Source organism: Drosophila nasuta, unplaced genomic scaffold, assembly GCF_023558535.2.
Source record: "Drosophila nasuta strain 15112-1781.00 unplaced genomic scaffold, ASM2355853v1 ctg16_pilon, whole genome shotgun sequence".
Classification (NCBI taxonomy): Eukaryota; Metazoa; Arthropoda; class Insecta; order Diptera; family Drosophilidae; genus Drosophila; species Drosophila nasuta.
Genome location: NW_026869398.1, coordinates 808,500 through 830,886, shown reverse-complemented (window position 1 = coordinate 830,886; position 22,387 = coordinate 808,500). Strand labels below are relative to the sequence as shown.

The 22,387-nt window shown below is 33.8% G+C and overlaps 2 protein-coding genes across 2 annotated transcripts in view; one reads left to right on the top strand and one right to left on the bottom strand.

The window, feature by feature from the left end:
* Positions 1-22,387, top strand: part of LOC132797690 (large ribosomal subunit protein uL16) — an 88,658-nt gene that overhangs the window by 57,865 nt on the left and 8,406 nt on the right. The window lies entirely within an intron of this gene.
* Positions 6,250-7,853, bottom strand: LOC132797645 (calreticulin). Its single transcript, XM_060809402.1, has 4 exons — positions 7,730-7,853; positions 7,554-7,658; positions 7,022-7,494; positions 6,250-6,947 (listed from the first exon to the last, which is right to left on the bottom strand). The coding sequence occupies exons 1-4, from the start codon at positions 7,812-7,814 to the stop codon at positions 6,399-6,401; spliced, it is 1,212 nt and encodes a 403-aa protein (XP_060665385.1). The 5' UTR covers positions 7,815-7,853; the 3' UTR covers positions 6,250-6,398.

Genomic DNA, 22,387 nt, shown 5'->3' with positions numbered 1-22,387 from the left:
TAAATATGAAAAATGTACTGAAATTTATTAATAGCAAGAAAAATATGTAATAAATAATAAGTAATAACTAACAAGTAATAAGTAACTGCAAACAACATAGTTTTCAAAAACAAAAAAAAAATTTTTTTTTTTTAAATCCATGCGACGCTAGTAAAAATCGACATAGGCTTATAGGTAAGGTCGCGAACGTACGCTACTTTGACAATCAATAAAAAAAGATTGGTTTGAGTAACCCCAACGATTTTTTATATTTAAAATATATATACCAAAATCACTTAACACGCGAAGTTTCATTCACCTGCTTGCACTTATTGCGAAGCAATTATAATAAAATGATGTTTTCGGTCGCGAACGTACGATTTGAACATAGATAAGAAGCAAAATAAAAATAAACAGTTAATTGAAAATTTTTTCGCTCACTTTGCATTTTTTATCTTATTATTGGATTGCTATTAAGAGATTTGGTAGAAAAAGAGCAAACATATCATATGTTTTCTTTGTGAAATAATAAAACATAAAAATGCATACAAAGGGAGCTAAAAGTGAAAAAATTAAATTTTTTCAGTTTGCAGGCAAATTTTTTTTATAAAAACAACGGAGATATGCTACGGATCCATTGTATTATGAAAATTTTGATATTTCTTTATGACATTATACAAAAAAATACGATGAATGTGAAGATTTTTTTTTTCGGTCGTGGTTTACCTTTTTTTGAGGATTGCCCATATGTTATTCGTCAATTGACATTACTTATTTCGGTTTTTCATCATAATAAGCAACTCGCTCAGTAACTATCATACTTTTATACAAACAGGTCGCATTGATCGACTTGACGATTTTCTTAAAACACTTTTATACCTGTGGTTATTTCTTTTTGATTTCTCAATTTTATTTTTTTTTTTTAAGAAATTCCAATTTGCAATAATTTTAAGGCGCCAACATTTGCAATTTGAATAATCACCTGATTTCCATCCATATCGCACTTCGATAAATATTCCAAAATATTAGCCAAAATACCGACACCTTTTCAGAATTATTACCTCATGATCAATCAAGCGGCTATATTAGCCGTTCCTCTCTACATACAGCCGCTTATAGAATAATGCGGCGGAAGGTTCTACTTAATGATAATTTCTATGATGCAGCCTAAACAAATTACAAAATTGAGTACCTAGCTCTTCATACTGAGTAACTGAGCTCAAATACATACATATACGTATAACATGAGTAATAACAAATAAAAAATTAAAGAGAGCGTCGACCCATGCTTAAAATAAGCTTTAAGATTTTTAAAATAGTGTGCTCGACTTAGAAGTGAGAATGCCAAGAAGTAAATAATAAATAAATATTGATATATAACATTAATTTTATGTTAAAAATATGTTATATTGAATGTAATGTAATGTAATGTAATTTATGTAATCAATGGGTAAATATAAAATACACGAAGGTCAATATCACAAATCAGGTCAATTTGAAATTAAAACGCCTGAATCAGGCGTGCTCCGGTATTCACTTTTCGTTTTCGTTTTGGGACCAAAACCGAGATTTTCGTTTAGGTTAGGTGCTCTGGTTTTCACAAGTTTTTGGTCATCGTTTTACTATCGGAACGCTTCACTCCATACTGCTGAATGAGCTGACTTGTGTTTTGGTCAGAAGTAAGGTTTTTGGATTTTGGAAAAATGTCGCATTGATGATATTTGCTGTCTAAAATATATTGCGCGATGATATTAAGAAATATATTTTTAAAAAAATCGATATATCAAGTATTTTTGAAATTTTTTAATATTCAGCTTAATTTCAAGTTGCTGTAAGTTTACAGGCCCAAGATGATTTCATCAACTATGGACTGCAAATAAGAGCTATTTGAGACACAATAGACTATTTTTTATTTAAAAAGTGAATAAAAAAAAAAAACAATTATTATACCCACTCTGAAGCAACAAAGCTGAATACGAATTGCTTGTGATGCGAGTAAGCTAATAAGTTGCATGGTGCAAGACGGATTTGTTGCGATTTTGTGATGTTAGTCGCAATGGATTTCTCTTCAGAAGATGAGCTGCTGTTAGAGGAAAGGTTATTTTTTAAATTTAAATGAAACAAAATAGTGTATGGAAAAATTCACCCAATTAATTTGGGAAGAAAAGCATTCGGCGAATTTCATCATTTAGTTGATGAGCTGCGTCAAGATGAAAAAAAAATTTTGGAGTATACCCGAATAAAAATTAGCACATTTGATTACATTCTGTTAAAAATTGAACCACTAATTATTCAAAATTGAATAAATTTTGAGACACAATAGACTATTTTTTATTTAAAAAGTGAATAAAAAACAAATATTATACCCACTCTGAAGCAACAAAGCTGAAGAAAAAAAAAAAAAACAACTAAAACCCCAATTATACCTGCAGAAAGGCAAATTGTAACGTTAAGGTAGAAAATTATTCAAAATATATTTAGTTCATTCATTTCAATCATTTTAACTTTTCATTTAGTTACATGTTTATTTAATTTTTCTTAATTCGAAAATTAACTCTTCATTTATAATTCACATTTTCACAAAACTTGTCCGTCAGCCAAATCTCAAATCACATGTAAATTGTAACATGCATTGCGCCAAAGCATGGGTAGAACAAAAAAAATATCAACAAAGGCAAAATAGCAAGCGATTCGTCTTCAAAAACAGTACTGCACCGTTCATCTTCGTCTCAGCGCGCAGTATGTTTGCGGGTGAGCGAATTTATATAAATTGTACTGCACTGTTTTTTGTCTTCAGCTTCATCTTCATCTTCGTCTCAGCGCGCACTATGTTTGCAGCCTTATTTGCGTTCTTCAAAATAAAAATAACAAAACTATTAAGTACATATATGGTATAGAGCACAGCCCATTGTGTTCAATTTTAAATATTTTCAAAACGTATTAATTATTAATTCATAGAATTTGTACTTAATGCTTTTAATTAGGTTAGAAAACAAATCTGTATTTAACGATTTTAAACTCGTTCGGTTACATCCTGGTCTGTCATACGACAATGCACTAAGGGGAAAAAGTCGCAAAGTGCGGCATTTTTACATTTTTTTTGTGTTCGGTATCATTAAATTGACTTTATTTTTTGAATTAGAATACTTCAAGAATACTGAAACATATTTTTAAAAAATTTTAGACTTCGTTGGTAATTTGTTATTCGCCCATACTTAAAGACTATGGTCTGGACCCTTTAAAAAAAAAAATTGGCGGGAAAATTTGTGATTTTTTCTGTCAATTTTATATTCAAATATTAAATCAAACAAAAAAGCTTGAATATGGAATTTAATCGTTAAGGTATGTAATATTAATTATTGGCACTACATTTTTAGTACATGTGATATATTGTCCAATCATGCAATGTGTTGTTGGTATGTTTTTAGGTCCCTGGTAACAAATGTATTTGTGTTTCTGTGGAGTATAACTAATGCGTCTAGGCCGCTCGAGGCAATATTAAAGCTGAATTTTATTAACCAAACTGTTAACAATCAAATAGTGATTAACTTTTTTGCCCGTTTTTGCCCGATTTACGGCAAAACTCAATGTTTCAGTTGTATTTACGTCTTGTTTTTCAACGTTGCTTGATTTTTGGAGCAAAAACAACCGCCAACAAACTGCTGTGAAGCACAAAAAATTTTACAAAATCGATATGTTTTCATGCAAAGAAAAACAGCCGCCTGAATACTTTATCAGATGTGTTAAATAGAGCATTAGATTCCTCTGACCCACTGCTATAAATCTAAAGGAACGCCAAAGATTAAACTATAAAAAAGCCTTCCAAGAAATGTTATAGCTCTTTTGGAATCTCCTGATATTGAGCCTCCAATAACATGGGCATGTGTAGACAATAATGATAATCAGGTACAAGAAGGCGGAGATAATGAACTCGAAATTTTTGGGCAAAGTTCCCTGGAGTTGGAGGAAGAGCTTTGTGAAGAATAAATTATTAACTGGACACCAAGGTATAGAGTCACAAAACATAATATTGGGCTCTAATAAATTTTTGATTTAATTTTGCATAGATCCAAATTAAATTTAAAATGCAAATTTGCTAAAAAATATATTAATTTAATAAATTTAGTTTAATTTTAAAACAAATTTTTGGAAAAAAAAATCGAAAATTATAACCTCATGGTAAGGTGGGCGGCAAGGAAGTCGTAGTCCAATTGAAAAAAGAAAAAAACCGAAATTCGATATTTATATTTTAGGTATATGTACAAAGTTTCATGTTTCTATCTTCAAAAATGGTAAAAATGCCGCAATTCGGGACTTTTTGCCCATAGTGCAATTGGAGTTACAAACAACACACTTTATGGCAGAAGCCAGATGAAACCAAACTACCAGGCGTGTTTAATTAACCTAATGCCACCTTTGCTAGCATGAGCATAGTTGACATTTGTGGAATCCAGAATTCCAACGGATTTGTCTCCCAACTACAAAATGTCGTACTAAAGAAAAGCTGCATTTCCTTTCTTTTGGAACTCTGGACTGTAGAGCCTCGGAGTTATATGATCCTTTTTTGCAAATCTAGAAAATTTTCGTGTACGCTTAATGCGACCATGTCCTGTTCTCCGCAATCTATTTCTCCTTCAGACGAAGGCAATATTTCTGTTTGTTTCTTTTATGCTTAATGCCTTTATCGGTGACATTTTTTACATGAAGAGGCATATCGACTAACATTTTTTTAAATCGAAGATCAAGCATAGTACCTTTCATCAGGATGTTAGACTGCAGCAAAGCACTCAATCGCTTATCTTATATTTTTAGAAGGGTATTATTTGCTTCGATGCCCTCAGCGGTAACCACATTCTTCTTTTAATTTTAATTTTTTTTTTTAATTTTGTATTAATTTTAGGAATCACTAAGCTGACGGTCACAAAAGAATCTCCGCTCACATTTTCAGTGGATACATCATCTCAAAAATATCAATATCGACTATTTTTACTAAAAAAAATATCGCGATATTCTTTAAGAGAAAAATATCGATATTTTGATAAATTTCCGACATCCCTAGTCAGTAAACAACCCGTAAAAATGCACTTCGTATGTCCAATTTCTCGCGTGGATAGAACTCACATTATGATAATTTTATCCTCCATAGATAATTTATGCTTCCTCTGAAAGAAATTTATTTGCTCTTTTATATTAAACCAATGAGTCAACTATTTTTTTCCTTTTGCAAATAATATCCAATTTGACGTAGAAAAAGGCGTTTACTTTCCATTTCGAAAAGACAAATTTGCTCGTTTTGTAATTAGTTTTTCGTTTTCGTTTTGAAAAATAGCTCTAGCGTTATTGATTGTACTAAATTTTATTCCTAAAACTGTAGTCTACAACTCATAATTAGTTGATTTTCAGATTTTAAAAACGAAATTAATTTAAATTGGGGCTAGAATACATTGAAAATTAAACATTATTTTCCATGCCATATTTTTGTATCGAAAATTGACACTGAAATTAAGAAGTTATCATGCGTGCACCGGTATTAACTATTCAATCGTTTTCGTTTTGGGACCAAAACCAAGATTTTTGTAGGTGCTCCGATTTACACAAATTTTTGGTCATCGTTTTGCAATCTTATAATTTATTTCTTAATGCTGAAACAGCGGACTTGTGATTTTGGTCAGAAGTAAACAACGCGAAAAATGGCTTTCGCATTTTCAATTTTCAATTCAATTCAATTGGCTTCATAGATGATTTCTGCTTTCCTCTGAAAACAATCTATGTATTTGCCAATCATCTGTTTACCACAAAAAGGGTATGGTACCTTTTTAATCGATTTCATTCAGATGATTTCAACTACTTTTTCGTGGGATTTTAGAATTTAAGTAATTAAATTAAATAACTTTATTATTAAACAAATATTTTACCCAACTTCATTCACCAAAAGTACGGCAGCTTAGGCGATAACTCCTAGTAAGTCTAAACTTTGTATAAAATATAACAAAATGTGTTCCCTATTTATTAACCAAGGATACGTCAAATTGAGACTTAAAAATTTCGATTTAAAAAAAAACATTCTTTTTATGAAATAATTACTTGCGCGAATTTTGTACTTTTGAGCTCCACAAAACTATCAGATTCATTATATATGTATGTAATTAAGTCAGTCTTTTGTTCATTAATCATCAGAAGAGTTCCGTTCCTCATTGAAGGCACAGTTTGTGCAGCTCATTTTAGTATTGACTATATGTACATAAAACAATCGTAATTCATGCAGGTAAATTATTATTTCGAAGACTAATATGCAATTCATTTATTTAAACTTATAAGTCTTGCAAATTTTAATTCTACATAAATATTATTAAGAATGATTGTATTTGTCAAACAAATTAAAGATGCACAAATACTTTTTTTTTTTTTGTAAATGCCATTTATAATTCATCGTGACCATTGTCTTCAGTCTCTTGCTTAGACTCTGTATTGTCGTCATCATCATCATCGTCTTCATCATCCTTATCGGCATTCTTCTTGGACTCTTCTTCGTCCTTTTTCCGCTGCACCTCATCTTGCAATTCCTTCACTTTCTTTTCACCGGCTTGTGTATTTTTTACTTCAGCCGCTACCTTTGATGCTAATTCAATGTCATCTGTGATGAGGACATTATCAAATATTGTGCCCGATTTGACTTGCCACAGATCGAAGCCCACAGTGCAAATTTCATTGCGCAGATAGAGATTGTCATCAGCACTATATTCTGGATTATCGATCTCTGGATGCTCCCATGCTCCTTTGTAATTAGGGTTATCCAATTGCTTGGCCTGCCATTCTCCTTTGTAGTCAGGATTATCGACCATGGGAGGTTCCCATTCGCCGTCCATTTCATCGTCCCAATCTTCTGGTTTTGAAGCATCGGGGTCTGGAATGTGCTCTGGCTTATCCCAATCCTCAGGTTTCTTATCATCAGGATCGGGAATCGTGGCCTGTTCCAAATTAAAATAAAATTGCCAAAATAATTATCAAAGATAGAAAATTGCGTAAAAGATATTCGAAGTACCTTATCGTCCCAATCTTCAGGTTTCTTTGCATTTGGATCCTTAATCTTTTTGGGCGCCAAGAAATCCCAATCATCCTCAAGATTGCCGGATTCCACTTTCTCATTATCAATTAGCACTTCATAGGTATTGTCTGGCTTCACAATCAGAGTGTAGAAATGTGTATACACGTCATCCTTGCAACGAATATCTTTGTTGATTAAGTGATTCTTGCCTTTGTAGCTTAAAATCACATGCACTTTTTTGGTGCCAGGTCCACAGATGTCGGGTCCAAACATAATTTCATAAGGTGATTCACCATGCATATCCGTTTGGTCCAGAGAGCAATCAAACAACTTCACATAACCGCCTCCGCAATCAATATTTTGCTCATGCTTTACAGAAAATTGAACCACCAAAGGTTTGCCCTTATTCGAGAATCCATCGAATTTATTAGACAATGCATAAAAACGTGCGTCCTGCGATGTCTGAATGCCTGTGTAAATTATGAATTTGAATTGTGCAAAATGCCCAAATAAAATAAAAACGTCCTACCCTTGTCCAAGTCAGCATCATTGTAAAAGGAGCCTGCAGAGTGAACAAATTTTCCAAACTCTTTTCCGGGATGCTTACTATAGATCCATTCAGTTTTCCAATTATCTGGAATCCAGAAATTAGGTCGAAGTTGAAATACAAAAACTAAACAATTCCAAACATTGCAGAAAAATTACCATTTTCGAATTTTTCTTCAAAATACACTTCGGCATTTAAACATCCTATCGCCAGCAAAAGAGCGATTACTTTTAGAAGCATCATGCACACGTGTTACTGCACCGAACTCTTTAAACAAACTTACTGTAAGAATCAAACAAATTTTATAAATGGGTCGAAAAGCCGGTTAAATCTATAGTATACACACCATGTGTCAGAAAGAGATGAATATATTTGTTGTGTATACCCGGTGGAACGCTTTGATTGGGCACATGTGGTCCAATCATATTTCACAACGTATTTGTTAGTGTTGCGAAGTATTAACTTTAAATACACGGCATTCGATAACAATAAAAACGAACAAGCTCTCCAAATGCGAAAATGTGTCGAATACCGGGTTGTTGCAATTTTACATTATTGTAATAACAAACTGTTATTCTTCAATTTTTGTCAAATAATATCGATTAGAACATCTCAAATTATATCCCATTTATTCCCTTCTCACATTGAAAATTTCCGTTAAGTACAACCTTCGGCCACATTAATCCATAAGCGGCTGTGTGTAAGACAGAGAAGGCTAATAGAGCTGCATCATGCGGCAATGATTCTGAAAAGGTGGCCGTATTTTGAATATTTCGGTATAGTTATCGAAAAAATAATAAATCAGCTGATTAATCCACTTACAAATTTTGGCGCCATATTTCATATCGCTTTGCTACCAAATAAGTCAGAAAATAAAGCAAATTAGAGAGAATCATAAGCAAATGTTTGAAGATCAAATAACCACTTTATACAATAATCTGATCGTTTGAAATCGAGTTTCTTAATATCGTGAAAATCGCAAATAAATAGAAAAATAATATTAAATAAAATTATTATTATAATATAATTTTCGAGTGCCCTCGGTGACGACTAAATTTAGTAAATTTAAATTACTAAAAAATATGTTGCCTTGAATAATTTAAAGAAACACAATTAATTTTTTTAATATTAAATTTATGCAAATCTATATAGTTTTATACTCACCACACTACTAGATAGATGACTAGTTATTAAACTATAGTCTACAACGTCTCAATTGATTCACAATAAATTTAAAAAAAAACGCATACTTCTATGTCAATACGTCAATGTGGCCAAGTCAAAATACTCATTAAGCCTTTCATTATAAGTACCAAAAATACCAAAACTGGTATTTAATATTCTTGTCAAAAAAGTTAGAATTTCGTCTGTATAAAATGTCTGCACAAAAAAAGCTGCGGCACAAAAAAACTCAACATTTTTTTTTTTATCTCAATGTTTTACTTTTGAAATTAAGAAAATTTTCATATTAATTTTAAATCTACAAATTCTGCTATACCAATCTTCATTTAAATTTTTGAAATATCTTTGATGGTTTAGACCCAGTGGAGGTTTAAACTTTTAGTTTGCGACTGCACGAAATAAGGTGCGATCTACTGTATATGGTAATCGATTAAACACATGGTAATATTGACTTATTATTAACTAAAATGAATAAGTAAAGCTTATATATATATATATATGTATACCCGCTACACATAGGGTAGAAAGACATGATTTTCTGTCCCTATGAACACGTAGACAACAGAGACTAAGAGAGATACAATTGTTATTTTAGATTAACTTTGTATCAAAATTTTGTTACGCCCACTTTAGCCCCTGTAAATTAAAAGTGGTGCCATTATTACATTCGTCAAATTTCCCGCAAAAAATATTTACAAAAGATAACCAAAAAAACCAAACAACAACTAAAAATATCATTCCAAATATCATTCGATTTTTAATAAACAACAAATATTAACAAGTAAAAAAATTACAGTCAAGTGTGCTCGCTAACCATTTTAAATAAAAGCTGTCAAGATAATACTGCAAAAATAATACAAATATGTACATACATATGTATACCATAGCGTGCAAAGTATACGAGATTGTCAGACAAAGCAACTAAGTTTTTTCTTTAATAACTTTGACAATTTTTATGTGATCGTAACCAAATTTTCAAGAATCTTAAATACTTAGTTATTGTTTTTCATCTTCTTATACATATATCCCAACATATTTTAATTTAACTTAATTAGCTGTACAGCGTCTTTTAATATTTATTCGCGGTTTTCGATTAATGCATGCTGTTCACAAATTTATTTTGTTTTGTCCGCGCGTCAACAAGCCCGTGCTTGGTATCGTTGGGCGTTAGTACGTCAACGTCCAAATAACATTAAATACGCTAATAATAAGGTTTTAAGCGGAGGAATAGATTTACTAGAGCAAACTACATTATTGAGATTATTATAATTCACACACAGAATACGGAAGGGATTATGGCAAGCAAAGTTAGTAGTTCTACGTGAAATGAGAAGAGGAGGAAAATTCCTAGTGATCCTGACCGGAACTGTAAGACTAATTTGACTTAACAGCTCCAAAGAGTCTTTTTCACCATTAATTAGTCTCTGTATGAAATCAGCACCTTACATAGTTCTACAGTCAGAAAGAGAAGGAAGGTTTAGTAATAAAAGTCTACTGCGATAAGGCGGTAATATAATATTAGGATTCCAATCTAAACAAGAATTATTTCTGCACCGACTCAATCCTATCTTGATAAATCCTATACTGGGGGATTTTAGACAAGAGATCCGTACTCAAGGATAGGACGAACCAGTGAGACGTACAAAGTTTTGGTAATGAAGGGATTTTTTTAACTCTTTCTACCAGCGTTTTATAAATCCCAGAACACCCATTGCCCCATTTACAGTAGACAGAATATGTTTATCAAATTTTAGTTTTGCATCAAGCAGAACCCCTAAGTAATTCCCACCTTCAATTCGCTCAAGAGGAGTATCATATTACCTGGGAAGAACTTCTACAGAAGGTCATAAACTTACATTTATTGCAGTTGAGATGTAACATATTTACTCTGCACCAAGATTCTAGACGATTAAGGTCACATTGCGACAGTAAGCTCGCAAGACTATCGTTAAATGTTAGGCAAAGCTTAACGTCATCAGCGTACGTAAATACACGGGAATGGTCAATAACAGAAGGAAGATCATTTTTGAACAAAGTGAACAATAGAGGACCCAAATGACTACCCTGGGGCACACCAGAAGTAACTTGGACACATTTAGATACAAGGCCATTATAATAAACATTCTGAATTCTGTTGGAAAGGTATTAGGAGATCCACTCAATTAGGCTATGAGGTAACCCTAAAAGATTAAGTTTATACAGTAAGAGGTGATGATTTAGTGAGTCAAAAGCCTTACTAAAATCGGTGTAAATGACATACGTTTGTATTTTATTCTCGACTTCTTTAATTACAATAGAAGAGAACTTCAATAAGTTTATAGAAGTGGACCTAGACTTCACAAACCCATGTTGGTAAGGTGAAATTATAGATTTACACAGATGTTGCAGTTGAGAAATTATTATTTCTTCAAATGCTTTCGGAATCGCAGACAATTTAGATATACCGCGATAATTTTGAACTTTAGATTTGTTCCCTTTTTTTTTTAGGATAGGTGAATTTTTCAGATTTTTGGAAAAGCGCATAAGTTAACGGATAATTCAAACAATTTAAAAAGCGGTTTACAGATACTACCAGCACAATACCTTAGCACACAACTCCATCCGGACCTGCCGAAAAAAAGGTTTTATAGCCAACGAAGTCATAAAATCATTTTGGATCACGCTGAAATCTTATTCTGCACCTACTCAAATATGTATTATAATACTCATTGTTATGAGTGCGAAAAGCAGCTTGAGGAACAGAATAGCGGAGAAAATCAAGGAAAGAGCCAGTTTCCTTGAATTTTTTGTAAAGTCTCGACTTACGATTTTTTTAAATTCGATAATTTCTTAGTAAACCATATGGGTTTATCAGAGAAATTTGGAGTTCTTGATGGAACACAAGCTTCAAATAGCGAGTTCAAAGTAATATACAAAAATTCAACAGCTATATCCAAGTTCGTAGACTAAGAAAGTTGCGACCAGTCAGTTTGAGATATAAGCAGGGCAAGTTTCTCAAAATCGGTTTTCCGAAAACAACGAGAAAGCTCACCACAACGTACACTAGACTCTGACACAATAAATGGGAGCTCCAACATAATTTCTAAAGTGGGATGGTAAGGATCTTCAGGCGAAGATATAGGAGATATTCTCGATAGAGAACAGGAATCTGGGTCTAAAACAATAATAAGACCTGTTTAAACAATTTGGAATACCATTAATCTGAGACAATGATACCCCGAAAAGACTATCAATAAAAACATGGGATATAGAGGAGCAAAGTCCATTAAAATTCATGATATACCAGCAATATTGAAGTCACCAATGGATATAAAGTGATCACGATCAGAAAGAAGAAATGTTATTAATTATAGAAAAATGAGCTAAATACAAAGCATCATCTGAAGCAGGGAGAATATACGAGCAAGAAGGACCAGTACTTAAAACCATTTGTAATAAATTTAAAAATTACCAAATGGATATTATACAATTTTATATATTTGGCCGAATAAGAAAATTTGATCTTGCAAATGTAACAAATAAAATTCCTAATTTTCCTCAACTTAACTGCTCTTGTTTGAAATGCTTTGTTGGGCCAAATTAATCACACTCCAAATTTCTTCTGCACTCATGCACTAAAGATAAAAAAAAGCAGTGACTCCAAACACCATTTTAGCAAAGCTAACATGTCCTATAACAACTATGTATATCTAAACTCCTCCATTTTCTGTGCGAAGTGGATTTTGATCATATAATATATTCCCGCTCTTTCGATATGATTTTAACCAAGACAAGGATCATTAAAGGAATCTTATTATGATAGGTAACTTTCATAATAGTTCACAGAAGAAAAATAACAGCTATGGTATGAGTGCACTGATGTTACATTATTCCTCAATGCAAGCATATTTACAAAGGCTACTTTAAATAAAACAAATTTGTGATATCCATATGTTTATGCTTCGGCAAATTCTTCGTTTGCGATGATATCATTTGCTAAAACATACTACATACAAACTATTTGTCCCCCATTTTCCCTTCATGTGCAAAATTAATTTATGTAGTTAAATGATGCACAGGATTCTTTGCCAGTTGTTGCGCACTTAATTTGTCACTTGCGCTAGTGTACCCTAAGCTTCGTTTTTGATGCTAAATATCACAGAACATGCATCGCTCAACTGAATGCAAAATATTAGGACTGTTTGTACGAGATAGCCACATTAACTGATAGTTGCTGCTTATATTGGTCACTACCGTCGTAATAGATTCTTGATGTACTGTGAATGACCCCAAGTAATCTCGCCGAGCTCGCCAACGCGTTTGATACCTAGAAAAAGCTTGAACACCCTCAAATACGTTAGACATCGCTGCTTTAGCTGTTCAAATCCTTCTTCAACTGGCAAGCTATAAGAAAATCGCCGACATATAAAGGACATGATAAATGAAAGATTTGTTCCTGTCTTTTGTACACGCAATTCTTTTTCCCGGATGAACAAAATCTAGCTTTCGCAAGACTCTATTCAGCTTCCCTCTCTTTCTGATTGCTTCAATCCATTTGCGATTGCTTCATATAAATCTTTTTTATGAGATCGCTGTTCAAGTTTGGAGTGCATAAGTCCATTTGATGCAAAATCAATTACAACTCTACCGCCAACGACTTATCGTCGTTGATCTTAATCAAATGCATGCACTTTAGTCTGCATACTGGTCATGCGTCTCATTTTAAACTAAAAATATTTTTCTGACATTTGAAAATTTGTGGGTGCAATAACAGTACATTGGACCTCAGGCCAATAAAATCGACGAGCCTCATACGATAATTTCGGAACACAACTTACACCCACAAATTAAGAATACTAAAACTAAATAAATGAATACTACTACATTTTTTAAGCTTTTTGGACTTCGTTCGTTTTTTGATATTTGTTACAATTTTACTATGATCTTTCCATTCACAAAAAAAAAAAATAAATTTTTCTGCGAAAGTTTGTAATTTTTTTGTGAGTTTTATATTCAAATATTAAATCAAGCAAAAAAGCTAGAAGTTGGAATTTAATCGTCAAGGTATGTAATATTAATTATTAGCACTAAATTTGTAGTACATGTCATTGTCTGATCGTACAATGTGTTGTTGGTATATTTTTAGGTCCTTGCTAATAAATGTAAATGTGCTTCTGTAGAGTGTAACTTGTAAGCGTAGGCCAGTCTAGGCAATTTTAAAGCTGATTGTTATTTACTAAACTGTTAACAATCAAAAGGTGATTAACATTTTTGCCCGATTTACGGGAATACTCGATGTTGCAGTTGTATTTACGTTGTTCTATTCAACGTTGCTTCATTTTTGGAGTAACAATAATCGCCCACAAGCTGCTGTGAAGCAGTTTGTTTTGCAAAATATCGATGAAAATAAATTAAGTGATGTTCAGCCAATCTTAATTAATTTCTCGGATTGATTAACACTAATTTGCCAAGATTCAACAGAAAAGCATTCGCAGTGGGTTGCATCCACGTTAAATATTAAGTTGCTTCAGATGATGTTCCACGCGAAAACGCTTGACGTATACTGGGGCAGGATAAAGGCTAAAGTGAAATTTAGCATCTGAACTAACATAGTCAATGAAACAGAAAATTTAATGCCTCTGTTGTTGCATTCCGTTTTGAAAACTCTTAAACGTGGACATTGCACATCTCCGGAACTTATTAAAAGCGCTAGGCGTGCAAAAAAGGGTCGCAAGGAGTTTAGATTTTTTTTGGGGTCCATGTTAAAGGTGATGACGATGTTGATGTCAACACCAGCTGACACCAGTCATTTATATGAAACATATTGGCCAGGAAGAGAATGTTGATGGAGTTGCAAAATTTAATGCTTGCCATTACACAAGCAAACGCTCATATTGTTAGCCCAAATTTTTTAGACCATGCAGATTTGGAAACGGTTTGGCTAGAAGAACCCTCCCATAGGGGATCTTACACCCGTTGCTTTCGTAAAAGTACTTCAATCAGCCATTGCTGTACATTTTATTAAGTTCCCAAAAATTAAATTTGCTTGCAAGAAAATTACAATTTTTTCTGTCATCCAAGAAGACCACATGCTACGAGTGATGAATAACACCATAGCTGATTGCAGTGGACTAACTCACGTGCTTGAGGTTTGCGCCATTACGCCTGAAACCACATACGAGGGTGGGCTGATAAATAGTCGGCATAACAAAGAAAAAAATTTTTTAAAAATTCGTAAATATTTTATTCGATTAGTGTTTTCTATCAGCTGATTACTGTGAAAGTTTCATGCGGTTTTATCAACACTGGTAATTTTGGCGAGACTTTTAGCGCATTCACTTTTGCATTGTCGTCAACATGAATAAAATCGAATATCGTGCTGTCATAAGATTTCTGTTTTTAAAAGAGAAATCCAACGGCGATATTAAAAATGAGTTAGACAAAGTTTATAAGGATTCAGCTCCATCGTTTTCAACAATAAAATATTGGACTGCTGAATTTAAACGCGGGCGGACAAGCATTTTTGACGATGATCGCCCGGGTCGTCCTAGAGAGGTGACAACACCAGAAATTGTGGATAAAGTCCATGGAATGATATTGGATGATCGCCGAATCAAGCTGCGAGAGATTGCAAATGCTCTAAATATTTCTCGGGAACGCGTTGGAAACATTTTACACGAATTTTTACACATGAGAAAGCTTTCGTCAATATGGGTGCCGCGATTGCTCACAATGGAAAATAAGCGCAACCCATGTCGCCATGTCGAAATTGTGTGAATTGCACTACGAAATTCTACCCCATCCACCCTATTCTCCAGATTTAGCACCCTGTGACTATTATATATTTCCAAACTTAAAAAAATGGCTTGGGGGTAAGAAATTTCATTCAAATGAACAGGTAATCTGTGAAAAAACGCCTATTTTGAGGACCTGGACAAATCCTATTTTATGGAAGGTATTGGGAAACTGGAGGATCGGTGGTCCAAGTGCATACGTCTAAAAAGAGATTATGTTGAGAAATAAAAAAGCAAAATTAAAAAAAAAAACGTATTTTCTTGCCGACTATTTATCAGCCCACCCTCTTATTGCCGCCCGGCCTCTGGAGCTTCATGCACCAAAGAGCCTCATGCAGGAGGTACAGCCCACTGTGAAATTATCCATGCGACCTGAATGCAATCACCCAGATGGACGACGGGATCATCATAATCAACGACAGCTCAGCTACAGTTCGAGTAGACAACGACACTGAACTGAACCACACTGTTCTTGAACCACAAACTCTCCCCTACTTAACATCACTGCCACCCAAAGTTTTTTTCTCGCTAATTAATTCATATATACTTGTCATACGAGCTTTACTCCGGCTATTTGTGGCTAATGAAGCAAATCTTTGTACACCAATTATTGATTATCAAATTGTATGATAACACTTTAATTCATAATAAAGACATCTTAAATATAACAAATGACATTATTTCAGTAAACTTCAAAAGTGAAGCTTAGATTTCATTGTTTGAAACTAAAGGTAATTATCTTGTGCACAGTTTCATGTTTCTATCTTCAAAAGCAATAATAATGACAAAAAAGGAGTCTGTTTGCCAAAGTGTATTCGCAAGCAAGTTAAGAGATACACACACACTCAAAATCATGAGGGTATTACCACTCACTATAAATAAATATTTGCTTCATCCCATACAATTTTTTGTATCATTAAAAACTGAATTATGGCGACCCCAGTCGGGTCGAGCGCCGCGATTCGAACACCAGAGCGTCTTCAGCTCGTTCGAAAATTCGAAGTTCTAACGCAGCTCGCAGTGCTGCCAAATTCTCCGGAGTAAAAGTTGCTAGATATCAGAAAAAAAGTTGCTAAAAATTATAAAAAAAAATTACCAAAAAAAAATTTCTAAATCTTTTCAATGTTAGTTTTGATAGATTCTATTCATTTTATATTAATGTAATGTAAAATATTGAAATTAGAAATAAAATAATTAAAATAAACAGGATTTCGTTGAGATTGAGATACCCTCTATATATATACTACCAGATTCAAAATATACCATAGGCAGCACAGTATATAAGATTGTCAGCCAAAGCAACAAAGACCCCTAGTAAGTAGGCGTTTTTGGTCATACTGCTTGCAAACAACAAATGCTGTCGAAAAAAATTATTGCTCTATCTCTTATAGTCTATGAGATCCAGTGTTTCATACGGACAGACGGTTAGACAGGCAGACGGACAAGGCTAGATCGTCTCGGCTGTTGACGCTGATTAAGAATATATATACTTATAGGGTCGGAGATGCTTCCTTCTACCTGTTACATACATTTCCGGCCGGCACAAAGTTACATTTCCTGCCACTACCCATAGGGTAAAAGGGTATAAAAAACACTTGGCACAGTGAACTTTGAAAATGCAGTTAACTTTTCAAGTCAGTGAACTCAAGTAGCTCATATAATCGAAGCATTAAGTTAAATAAAAGTACCGATTTCATTGTGAACTACTAATCGCAACTTTTGCAGTGAATGGCAACAATACAAAGTAAAAAGGCTTAAATAAAATATAAATATAAAATTGCTAAAATAGCTAACAAAAAATAAAAAGTTGCTAGATTTGTAGCTAATACCATTTTCAAAAAAAAAGTTGCTGTTGCCTCACTGACAAGCAGCTAGCGCACGACAATTTTGTTTTGCCGCGACGAAAGTCTTGAAGATGAAGACAACAACAATTGCTCGCGTTCTTTATGTTTGCAGTTAAATGGCACTGGCACACGGACCGCGTTGGAGAATATACATATGCATTTTATGTTTTTTTAATGTGATTTAAATTTTTTCATTCCCTTTCAAGCTTACTGACAGAATATTATATGAACTAATCGTACATTGATTTTTGATGACTTACAATTTTATATAATAAAATAAAGCCGTAATTCTTTTTTTGTAAGCACTATATACCAAATGGTTGTTATATCGATATAGTTTTCAAAATATACCATAGACGGCGTAATATACCAGATTGTCGGCCAAAGCAACTAAAACCCCTAGTAAGTAGGCGTTTTTGCCCACGCAAAAGTATTTCTTTAACTTCCACAATTTTTATCTGATCGCAACCAAGCTTTCAGACATCACAAATACTATTGTTATTATTGTATACTCAAAAATTTGCAGCTCTAGCTTTAATATTAAGCTTTTTATTCGATTTCTTTAATTTGTGGGGGCGTGGAAAAAATTTGAAACAAACTTGATCTACTTGCAAATGCAGTTAAATCACTTGAAAAATCGCTGACTTTGATTTATAATGATGACATGTTTTTGTATTCGCATTCAAATGTAAGTTTTAAAAATAATTTAAAAATTGTTATAAACGTTGTTTAAATTTATTAAAAATATGTAACGAAAAATTAATTTTATTTAGAATGGATTGATATTTTCTCTTTATTTTAGTATTTATTGTGCAATTTGCAGCATGTGTTGTTTAGATTATGGGCTCCATTCAAATTGAGTAAGACAGACAAAGAGGCAGTAAAGAAAATGATTGAAGAAGAGAAAAAAAAGCAAATTAAAGAAATTTAATTTTAAATAATTTTTTTCAGCTCCTTGATTGCAATGAATCGCGCAATAGGCATTTTAAATCAAAATATATGCACCAGTCTAATTTGAACACAATCGTAAACAACTGATTGCATCTCAACCGAGAGTTGCCCAATAATCTTTGATTGTTTGCTGCATGTATAAAACTGAACTTATTAGAAAACGACACCCATTGGGAAACGACAACCGCTGAAGTCTTTATCTATGCATCTCCAAGTCAGATACGGACATCAAACCCATGTAACTTGTGGCACAAATATAAGGATAATATGTCAGAAGATATTTTACATAAAATTCGTGTCACTTCCAGAAATCACGATGTTGAGAAGAATGAGGATCTCTTGATCGAAGATATGTGTTACCTCATGTGTGTGCGGTACTTAATTAATCAGATTAGGAATGCCAGCACCAAATCGTGAAATTAATGACGCATTTTATTGAGAATTTTAAAGGGTACGTAAATATGATCATCAGGAATTAGATTTAGTATTTCAAATGAATGTACCCCTATTGAATTCTCAACAAAAGGAAGTTTATGATACTTTCTAAACGCAATCGGCGATGGAAATGGGGGTTTATATTTCCTAAATGCCCCCGGTCGAATAGGTAAGACATTCCTCATGTCTGTAGTTTTAGCCACTGTTCGTGCAAGATCCAACATAAGGAATGCAGATGCTTTTTCTGGAATACCAGCCACATTGTTAGGATACTTTACGGCTCATTCAGCATTAACATCACCGGTAAATCTTCAAACTATTGAAGAACCAACGAGTAATATTATGAAAAAAATTCAGTGGGCAAAGTTTTATCGGCATCGAAAATCATCATCTTGGACGAAGGCACTTAAGCGACCATTGAAAGATTTACGGAATGACTCGAGATGTTTTGGACGAGCAATGATTTTACTGTCTGGTTATTTCCGCCAAACACTGCCAGTAGTTCCAAGATCTACGGCTGCCGACGAAATAAATGCTTGCCTCAAAACGTCGAATCTAAGGCGCTATGTGAGTAAACTGCAGCTGACAATAAACATGAGAGTTGCATCGCTTAATGATACATCTGCAGAAGATTTCTCTGAGGAATTGACTATAAGTAATGGTCAAGTACCTGTCGATGAATCGAGCGGATTGATATCATTTCCAAATAATTTCTGTAATTTTGTCGCATAGAAAGACGATTTTATCAACAATAGATTTCAAGACATTATTTCTAACTTATTAAAATGCAAATAGGCTTATGATACTTATGACACGAAATCAGCTGATTGGGTGCAGTGGGATAAGTGGAAGCATCACTTGCCGTAGATGCGACCGTAAATATTGAGACAGGCTAAAGGCTGGCGATACTAATTATTAAGGAATTCAGCGATTGGCTATATCAAATAGCATAAGCAGCTTTAACTGTTGAATCGACGTTAGTAAGCAGAGTAAACGCACATATTAAAAGCGCGTGAAAAGCCGCAATCAGCATTTGCATTACATGTATATTAACGGAATATCCTATCATTCAGTAAGGCGAATTTCAACGTTCCTCTGGGAAGTATAGATAGGCGACTGTTAGGTCAAAAAAGGCGTGCTATATTTAAAAAATAATCGCAAGGTATGCTTTCTCAAAAAACCGTGTGGCTTGGACGGATGCACAGAGAGGCATTAAAGGTGAACCATTCCAATTTTGTCTTCAATGGACTAGCGACACAACTCGAATCGAAGCCACCTCAGTGAATGTGGTGATGCACAGTTGCGGTCAATTCATCAGGCAGGCGGATTCGAGCTACGCTACTTGGGTGTCAAACTCTGTCAAGAGTCCAGTGCAGCTTAAAGTCACCGAGAAAATGTTATGCACGGATTGGGAACCCAGAACTGATGATTTAAAGTACATTCTTAGGTGAGCACGTCTGCGTTGAATCCAATCCCATCTAAACTAGAGATACTACAAGTCCTTATGTCGATATTTGACCCCTTTGGATTGCTGTCATTTTACACCGTCAAATTTAAAATCCTATTTCAGCGTGTTTGGGGGGCAACCATCGGGTGGGATAAATAGATGCCTTCATAACGACTGCTACCACTACAAGTGCAAGCAACTGAAATTCTATGATGGTAATACGTATGGCTGTCTTCTAACAGCAGCCATACGCAAAGTCGCAACGCTGAAGCCTGTGTGTATTCCGCGTATGAAACTCCGAGTTCTAAAAGTACGTGGTCTAAAAGATACCGTCACATTCGGGTCGGATTCGAAAACCATTTCGCAATGGCTAAAGACTAACCTACCAAAATTTCAACAATTCGTCATGCATAGAGTCGGGGAAATATTGAATACTTCCGATGTAGCAAAGCGACGATGAATTCAGAAGAAACTCAATTTCCCTGATGCCGCAACAAAAATCAACAGTAGCATCAAAGTGGGAAATTTGCTAAATGCTCTTGATAGTTTTCGAACGCCTCCCTTCGTGTCTAATTCACCGGAGCTATATATGTACATCCAAATTACGATAGGTTTTCGTATAAGGCAAATTCCCAATAATATTTCCTGGCCACGTCCATATTATACATAGAGCGTCTAAAAGTAAAAATTAACTGCAATCATGCCTGAAAACTTGGGTACAGAAATGGTTTGTAGAGCAGAAAGCTTTTTTTATAAACAGGCGCGCATAGTCGTAAGTACACATATGTATCTAGATTTATGGATTGAATGTCAACGAAATCAATCAAGGCAGAGCTGATACTATCAACAACAAGAAAGACCTAAAAGTCTTGCAGAGAGCAGTACACATCTGTTTTGATAGTCAAATTCCATCATGAAAATGGAATGAAATCATGAAAATCATAAAACCACTATCAGCAATACCATATTCCATGTGCTTTACAAATCATTTTGTCAAAAATGCAAGATCCTTAACGCACTACCTGATCCACCACAAATGGCTCCAATACCGGTGCAAACCTGGCTATTTCCTACCGTTCACATCTACGTGATGAACTTTAGTAGGCATAAAGAAAAAAGATGGTGAGTCTTATTTACTTGTTTGCCCCAGTTTCACAAGATTCTTTCTAATTGCAAAACGTGCAAGTTTGTCTTGCCGAAATGTAAAGTAAATACCTTTTTCTACACCAAATCGGATCGAATTTGCAAAACAAAAAAAATAGTTGAGTCATTGGTTTGTTGTCGTTTTTTTAAGACCGTCAGAAGATCAATTAGGCATGTAATTATTTTTAAAACGACTAGTTTCTGACCCCACCTCAAATTTGCAAATAAAATTTTGCCGTCGGCAACAACCATTTTCGTTATGGTGAGCGACCGATAAGTCCGACACCATGAGTTATCGCCTAAGCTGTCATACTTTTGGTGGAATGAAAAGCAAGTAAAAAATACTTCAATAATGACATTAAATATGGCATTACATTTGTTGAAGTTGGGTAAAATATGTTTTTTAAAAAATAATTGATTTAATTTAATTAGTTAAGTGCTAAAATTGTATACAAAAAAAGTTGATGAAATCACTGGAATGAAATCGGCTAAATGATGACATCCCCTTTATTGTGGGAAACAGCTGATTGCCGTTCCACTGATTTAAAGTAAGTTTCAAATCTTTATTTGCCAAAAAGACCAAAGGTAAGTAAATTTCTTTCAGGAAGGCATAAATCATCTATGCAGGGTAAAATAATCCTAATGTGAATTCTATCCACGTAGTAAATAAAACATACGAATGCATTTTTTCGCGTTGTTTACTTCTGACTAAAACACACGTCAGCTGTTTCAATAATACGAAATAAAACGTCCAATAGCAAAACGATGACCACAAATTTGTGAATACTGGATCACCTAAAAACGAAAACGTACGTTTTGGTCTCAAATCATGTGAGTTAATACCGATTTTCAAATGACATCTTATTTATTGTTAATATAATAATAATAACAGTTTGCATATATTGTAAAATGGATAGCGTTATCTCACAGTGGATCACACTTGACTGAAGCTTTTTTACTTATTGTCCCTATAAGAGTTTAGATGTTTTTATAAACTTAATTGATTTTAACTATATTTATTAGTGTTAAAACCAAAAAAGT